At 54.1% G+C, this 8,040-nt stretch overlaps 1 protein-coding gene across 1 annotated transcript; it reads left to right on the forward strand.

The window, feature by feature from the left end:
- Window positions 1–3,076: 3,076 nt before the first annotated feature.
- On the forward strand, window positions 3,077–3,472 carry BESB_059770 (protein phosphatase inhibitor protein; the record flags this gene model as incomplete). The annotated part of the gene is made up of 1 exon (XM_029364391.1): window positions 3,077–3,472. The coding sequence occupies one exon, from the start codon at window positions 3,077–3,079 to the stop codon at window positions 3,470–3,472; it is 396 nt and encodes a 131-aa protein (XP_029219099.1).
- Between the last annotated feature and the right edge of the window lie 4,568 nt (window positions 3,473–8,040).

The raw sequence follows: 8,040 nt of genomic DNA on the forward strand, positions 1-8,040 counted from the left end.
GCTCCCCTAGACGTACGCAACGGGCCTGTGCTGTGACGCCTTAGTCACAGGAAAAAACTTGGTTATTCACCGTGTCTCCTATCTTCAGCGCTGGCCTATTGGTGCGTTCACCACTCGAGGCACCTTGTCTACATTCTGCATGTATATAGATATAGATATATGCAAGACTGTATGCACACATATGTTTGCAAAATGCCGCATGAGAAGCAGAGCGGTGCGTCGGGGGGTGACTGTGGTTCGGGAGGGATCGGTATTCAACACGCTAGCGAGCGAGAGACAGAGAGCATGAAAAAGCAAGTCGGCGCTGCATTTTTTCCCGTACTGGGCCAGAAGTGAAACACAGAGTGCACGTAGAGTTGCACCCTTTAACCCGTATGGGACTGATCTAAACCACAGGCAACGATGCCTCCACTCGCGGATGACGCTCGCATCCTCACTCTGCCTTGCTTTGAAACTCCACTCTGCAGTGGTTAAATATGGGTGGAGAGTCAGGTTTCATTTCCAAAGGAAAAAGATAGTCAGAGAGATACACCTCGATGTAGCATCATAGGTAATCGCGGACCGTGGAGTTCCACTCACGTATTTCAAAGGTAGCGGCAAATGGGGGGGCATGGAGGCTGCGCGCGAGACACACTGGAACCTTTCTCCGTCGCAAAGCACGTTGCGTGAAACCGCAGTCATCATGAAAACACGCGTGTCTTACTGATGAGCGATGCTCCACACCCAGTCAAATCTCGCTTGCAAATTGACTATTGCTCGAAGATTGTACATGTGTGTATCGCGAGAGAAGCGGCAAAAACATCCAAGCCCACTAGCACGAAATGCGTGGAGCACACGAGTTGCGCTTTGGCGGCGTACAACACGGGTTCAACTCACGGCCGGCACTATTTATCTAAGAAGAAGGTGAATGGTGAAGTACGCGGCGGCCAAACAATGCTTCACGCTAGCCGCCTGCTTAGTAGTGAATCGGTGACCAGTGGAACTGCGGCTGCCGCTCGTCTACTTTTAAACAGTAATCGAGGTGGGCATGTTCCTGTGTCCTACCCGTACACCATGCCGTTCCTTCTGCGTCACCATCCGACGCCTCGATGACAAGGACCCTCCTCATGATCAGGCACCATGTAGGTGATCTAGGGAACGAAGTGGATCTTTGTCTCCCCAAAGGTCTGGCGAACGCGAGAAATACGACTGTGGAGCATGCATGCTCGATCCGTACAGTCGTATACGAGAATCACCGGCCGAAACTCGGAGTGTGGAACGCACGAACGCTCGTTGCACCTTCACTCTCACCACTTGCCATGGATCACGCGTGGAAGAAAAGCTCTGCTTAGACGGTATACAAGGAAAGAAATGGTGCAGACCAGATGACAGGCAGAAGTGCAGAGTCCGGCAACAACCATGTCCATCGCCGCTGAGGTTGCAACACCCTGGGTGAATGGTGCCTAATCTTTCTGCAGAGAGGGGGGAACAGGGTGGCCATGGTAGATACTCCTTCATCTAACCGTTGTTGACAATTCCATATTCGGCTCATTACGCTTAACAGGCTGAATCCTGAGCTCGAGGGAGACCCGGGTGAAAAGATATGCCGTGCGTGTCTTCGCGCTGAATTGTACTCTTCGCCTTCCCTGGTCTCCTCCCCTTTCGCAGACAGTTCACAATGTAGCCAAAGAAATTTGCGGAACAGGTGTTCTACTGTCGCACAGCTGCCTCCGTCCCCTAGAAGACTCGCTGGCTCGTTGTCAAACCCCACCTTTGGCCGTGAACGAAGACACACAGAAGCTGCCAATTCCCCCATCCACCCGCGCTTGTGTCTGGATCTCCGTGACCTGTCAACGAGCAGACTGTGAAGAACTGCAATACAATATCTAGCGACTTTTCGCGAATGTCTGAATGCTCCACGCCGCCCTTCCGTACGCCCAACGCTTCTGCATGCGGCTAGCCCGCCATGGCACGGTACAACCGCATTCCTGCCGATTTGCGTAGAGAGCGCACCATTGCTCATCAGAAGAAGACTCCCTAGAACCACCAAAACATAGTTCTATGAAGATTTCTCTCTGTGTTAGTGATCGACGCGTGTTTTTGCGTCTTTCGTATGCGCTGACTTTAAGTTCCTCCCGCGTCACGGAGCTGAGATGCGCTACGATTCCGAAACCTTGAACCTACTGTCTAAGGCATCCCTGTCCCGTTCTTCCGTATTTCGTGCCTAGCGTAAGTCACCGGTCTCAAGAATGTCTTTTTTCTGGCTTGTGTGGCTTTTGCAAGAAGAAAATTCACTCTGTAATCTTGCGATCCTAACCCGTTCGTCCGCGCATCGGGATCCGAAACAGTCGCGACTCTCTGCCCTGCCACTGCCTTGCGCCGATTTGTACGCCCTTGCACGTCTTCCCCTTCTCTGCTGACGTTTACACGAGAAGCGTTTTTTTTTGTTAGCGATACAGCGTGCTTTATACGCAACGACGACGGACCAATACAGGTCGTTTGCCTGCGACACTATAGCCAGAGTCGCGTTCTCAACGTGGAGTCTACCACTCATTTTCAGGCCTGTATTCGCCGCCAATAGCGTCTTTCTGCATTTGTGGTCCCACTGTCTTTGGGGTTGACAAACTGATAGCACTCCTACTCGTTTTCTCCGTAGTGTTTCCTTCCCCAGCGACACGATCCGCAGCGACTCAGAGGTCATCCGGTGAGATTCCCGTTGGCCTTTCCCTGCCTTACGCGCTGAGTCTCAGAGCCGAAGCAGTCTCGCTTCGTCTGCTCCCTCCCTTATTCTGCTCTGCGTTTTTTCCTCTTGAACGCAGAGCCTGATTTTTTCTTAAGAGGGGCGGAGATCGACTGGCCTCGCGGCCTGGACATCAGGCAACGCGCGTCGCTGCGTTTTCGTCTCGGGTTTCGCTGGGCTACCTCGCTGTCCATTGAACGTTCTTCCTGTTCATGTCAGGGTTCGTTTCGCGCCAGACGCCTCGCCCGTTGTACCCTGGATGCGTCGACTTGTTCTTCACACGCGCAAGTCGCAGAGTTTCGCAACAACGTCTAGCTTCATTCGGCGTCCTTTGTGGGCGTATGCGTCCCTGGCCCCATGGCGGCAAGAGGCTCGGAGGGTTCCAGCGGCAGCGCGACGACGACTGTTTCCCCTCCGGCGGTCGTTCACATCATCGCTGAGAATCGGGAAGCGTCTTCGCAGGGATCTGGCGACTCCACCGTGGTGCCGCTAGCCGAGCGCCGCGTGAGTTGGGATGCGCACACTGTTGACAACGAGAATATGCACAAGAAGAAGAGCAAAAAGTGCTGCATCTTCCACAAGCAACGGCCCTTCGGCGAGTCCTCAAGCGAGAGCGACACCGACTCAGACGACGACAAGCCGCATGCGTCGAAGAAAGAACGGCGCCACGAGGCCCACTGCCCGCACCGCGACCAGCAAAACACTCCAACTCCAGATGACCGGAAACCTGTCACGCCAGGTAACGCGAGCTAGCTGAAAAGAATGGCGACCCTCCTCTGCCGCTGTAAAAAAGTGCAAGTCGCGCACCGGTCGCACACATCGCCGCACCGACGGATTTCGGCCGAACATGCCGGGATCGCTTCACGCGGGACATTTTCTCTTTAATAGTGAAATTTGCTAATCCTTGCTTCGGGCTGTCTCTCCAGACCCCGCGAATCCATCCAACGATTTTTTCTTCCGTGGAGGAGGGGGGGGGGGGGGGGGGGGCGGGGGGGCTATGCCCTTTGACTCTTGCGTTGCGTAGAACTGATATGACTGTAAATAGGGAAGGCTGGTTGAGGCGTCGATTTCCATTCGATAGAACTGTCAGGCCTCCAATCGTGCGCCAAGCTGCGTTGCAAGCTGGCTACCGTCTATGGGGACCGGGGGACGCGTGAGCGAAGCTGCAGTCGCGTGGTGTCCATGAATTTTTTCTTGGCATTCCCCTTTGCAAAGCCAAATGAATGTCACTTACCAGTTTACTTGCAGAGAATACGGTTGACAGGATACTCCATGCGCTTCCCCGGTAGCTTGACGGGGTCAGTAAGCGCTCTGCTGTATCCATTCTTAGAATTCTGAGTACTCTTTGAAGGCCTGATGAAAGCCACGTACGTTTGTTAAGACACTCCATACAATACTGTCACGTTTCAGTTTTTTTCTACTGGGTATAAGACTTCCTTCTCACCTGCCACGTGCGCGGTTAGATACATCTAGCGCTCTCTAGAGTAGGACGCGTTATCCACGAGAAGTCCAGCGCCGCCTTGCGTTGCCTGACCTACAACGATCTTCGAGAGCTCCCGCTTCAGTCAGCGTTTCTGAGCCGCCATGAGCGAAGGCGTACGCTGATACATATCGGTACGCGCAGGTACTATACTTTGAAGGATGTAGGAATATCTTCACGAGTCCACACACTGAGCGACTTCGAGACACACACGTCCATGACGCTTTTTTCGCATGCGGTGTCGTTCATACAGAAGTCGCATGAAGAAATATGTAGGTGTATACCATCGTCCATCCGTGCATGCCAGCACTACTTTTTGAAGCAAAAACTCCCACGTGAAGCTACGGCGCTGCGGTGCGGCTATAAATTATCCTCTGTCCTCTCGCTTATACGCCTTAATACCATTGTTTCGGAGTTGGGTGATACAGTACTCAGTCGTCTCGCCTTTGCAGTTAGTCAGGCGGAGCGCGGATTTCAGACACTGAAGGTATCGTCGACGAGCATACCCAGCGTGCACAGGTACGCGCTGTCAGCCCTCCAGAAGGGATGCACTCCCCCGAAGTAGCTCTTTATGAACATGCACCCGACCGATTTACCCCATTCCTCCAACCGCGAGCACGCATGCCTTGGAAGGCCGCCTTTCTGTTGCTTTCGCTAAATGCAGCGTCCCAAGACACACTGCGTATTACGGAGGCAGAGACATGCTGAGATACATGCACAACGTGGCGAATATGTGCAGGGTGCTGGCAACAGTAGATCGCTGCCTTTCCCCAGTTCGACTCCGCCAGCGTTTCAGGGGGACGAATCGGACTGCAGGGATGCACGCCGCGTACATTCCTACAGTTTCGCGACTATTCATGACCTGCCGCAAAAGCCTCCTCTCAACACCATTGATTCTGTGCCGAATGCGTGGCAGAAGCGTCGGGTAGCTGAGTGACGGCAAAACGGACCCCACACGAGCTACAGATGCGTGAAACTGATCCGCTACCCAGCCGCATTCAACCGACACATCTCATGAGATCAGAAAGTAAGTCAATCCGTCAGGGACTGCACAGATGCCGCGTGCAGGGTGCTCCCTCAACTGTCCGCGGGGTTGCTTGACACACGAAAAAATCGAAGCCCCTTCTGCCACATGCGTAGTTCCGCAAGCACACGCGTTTTCTAGTACACCGGTTGGAAGGTGAAGGGAGGGGTTAGTTTAACGATTCCGAAGTACAAAAGGCAGTCGGTGTGCAGCGCCGAGCTGACGTGTCGCGACCCCTCTATCCGAGCAACTTCCCTGCGCACTTTTTTCGAAATCGGGTCTGGCAGCCACAAGGAAGGAGTTCCAGGCGCAGCTGCATACATGTATGTGAAGTCGAGCGAGAACAACTACCACAAAACGGAAAATCTGGCGCGTGTGTGGTGGCGGACCCCCTCGCAAGGCTGCGCGGTAGCTAGATATCGATCGATGCAGCATCTCCCTGTCACGGGTACACATTTCTCACTTTCCCCAGCGGCCACGCCTTCGTTGTCAAAGGCGAAGAGACGAAAAGCATCCGTCTGCAACGATTCAGTCCCTTTTCCTTGGAGTGAAGGCGGTCAGCGAGGTGGGAGAAAAGCGAAGAAACGAAGATACGGCGCACCGACTGGGCTTTGGCCTCTCTTCTTCCCGCCTCCTTTTCTCTTCGATCACGAGTTTTCGCAGAGAGGCAACAGCGTGCGCGTCGACTATTGACTTGGCTCTCTTCACTTTGTGCAGGTTCCTCTGTCGAAAAGGCACAGTCGAGGCGCCGGCCTTTGCGGAAATCCTCTTTTTGTTCAAAGAGGGGAAGAGAAAAGAAGTCTCGAGAAGCAAAGCGCACGCAGCGCCCAGAGGAGGGGGGAAAGCCTAAGAGAGGTCTCTCGAATTTCCTGCTCGTCGTCCTCTTCGAAGAAAAGAAGTCGCTCTGCTTTCCCCCCGGGATTTTGGAACAACAGGCAGACGTAGAACTTCATTTGTCGGTTTCAAGGTTGTCGTGAAGGCGCCGCAAGGCTGCCTTCGACTACTCAGTTACACATCACGCCTGGAATCTTTTCCCTGCTTCTCTTCCCCGCCTTGCGCATCTCCCGTATCCTTCAACTCTGAAATCTGCTTGTGATAAAGATATTCACTTCGTACGTCACATATGCATCATCTACGCTTGATAAATGACAGTCCCTCTCGCAAGTATTCGGTGCTCTTTTTGAGGTTTCTCGCACTTATGCGTCTTCGCCTCGAGCCAGGCATCGCTGTGTTGCGAATTCTCCCGAGAAATACGTACTCACTCCGGAGCCGCTTTCGCCTCTGTCTTTCTCCTTTTTCCACAGAAAAATCAAGAGAGGGAGGAGAAAGCTCCCTCCGGACATCTTCCGCGAGGACAGCGGGCGCGTTCCCCGGTAGTCCGGTCGTTTCCACAGAAGAGGCCTCAGTTGCCTCCACGTGGCAGAGAGCCGCCTCCACGCTGTGTGGCGTCGGGAGCGTGCTACGATTGTCTAATTTATCCTGTTTTCCTCTTGTGCATTCCCCTGTCAAGTCAGATTAAATCCCGAGGAAGGGAGACCCGATTTTTCGTTACCGGCTCCCTTCGCCGTCTCTGTCTCCTGCGCGTCCACACTCCTCGTCATACATTGCTACATCGATTGATCTGTCATCGCCCGGCCGTAGCGATCGGGTTCCTATCGTTTTGTCCCGATGGAATATCTCTCTGCGCGATGATCTTTCGCGTTTCTTTCGTTTGCTCAGCAGACATCTGGCCTTCTTTCTGTAGCGCTCTTACCCTGCATCTTCTTTAGCTGCTTCGACTTGTTCGAGGTCAAAGGCGGTTGGAAACTCTTCTCGAACTCTTTCTCCCTAAACTGTTTGCTCGTCTGCGGCGGTATAGCTCTCTGCTCAAGTGTGGGGCGAAAACGAGCCTACGAAGTTGTCTTGGCTCATTTCGACCTCGCAGTCTTCTGTCCTCTCCTGTTGTTCTTTGCTCTCCTGCACCGTGATGCAAGCGGGAATCGTGTGATATAGCTTCTGCTTCCGTTGCTTTTCCATTTGATTGTTTTACTCTTCTGAAAAGTCGTCTGTCAAGCTCAGTAGCAAACGTTTTGGCTTCCGCCCCGTTCGCTTCGCTGCCTTACAGAGGCATCGCTCGTTCCATTTCTCCCCTCAGTCTTCGATCGGCAACGCCGCTGCGTTGCAAACTTTCGCCAGGGATACATCTGTCAATATCTCCGTTGAACGGCCTGTTTGCGTCATTCTTCGTTCTACAAACTGGATATTTTCTGGTGAGGACAGTCCCTTCGCCAGGCGAGGCCACGGTTCGCGGTTTCGCACGTCCAGCCCAGTCTGCAGGTCTTCACTTTTCCTCCGCGCCCTTTCTGTCGCTGTTCCTTGACCGACCTCAGCTGCTTTCTTTGCCGCCCCCTGTTGCCGGCACCTGCGCCCAGGAGGCGCCGCAGCCATTTTTGGTTTTTCAATCGCGGGCGGTCGTTCCCCCATTGCTGTCTGCTCGCCGCTAGGTTGAACCAGCATTTCCGTTCTTCGCTTCCGCTTCCTCGACAGTCCCTCCCTCTTGTGTGTGACATTTTTTCGTGCTTCGTCCACTGGGCGCCCCGGCTGTCCCTGTCAAAGCTTCTTGCGGCTGCCTCGCCTGGTGTCGGCGTGGAGCAGAGGGCGAGGTCACGTGGGGTCGAGCCGCCTTCTGCTTGCCGCCTTTGCATGGCTCTCAGTCCCCTCCTGACCCCGATCGCTAGAGAGCCTGCCGCTGGGAGCCCGCGCTCGACGCCCTCGCGGCGCAGACTCCCGCTGTCGCCTCTTGAGAGCTGAGAAAGATTCTTGGGCTCGGAGTGCGTG

The sequence above is a fragment of the Besnoitia besnoiti genome, chromosome V, assembly GCF_002563875.1.
Source record: "Besnoitia besnoiti strain Bb-Ger1 chromosome V, whole genome shotgun sequence".
Taxonomy (NCBI): Eukaryota; Apicomplexa; class Conoidasida; order Eucoccidiorida; family Sarcocystidae; genus Besnoitia; species Besnoitia besnoiti.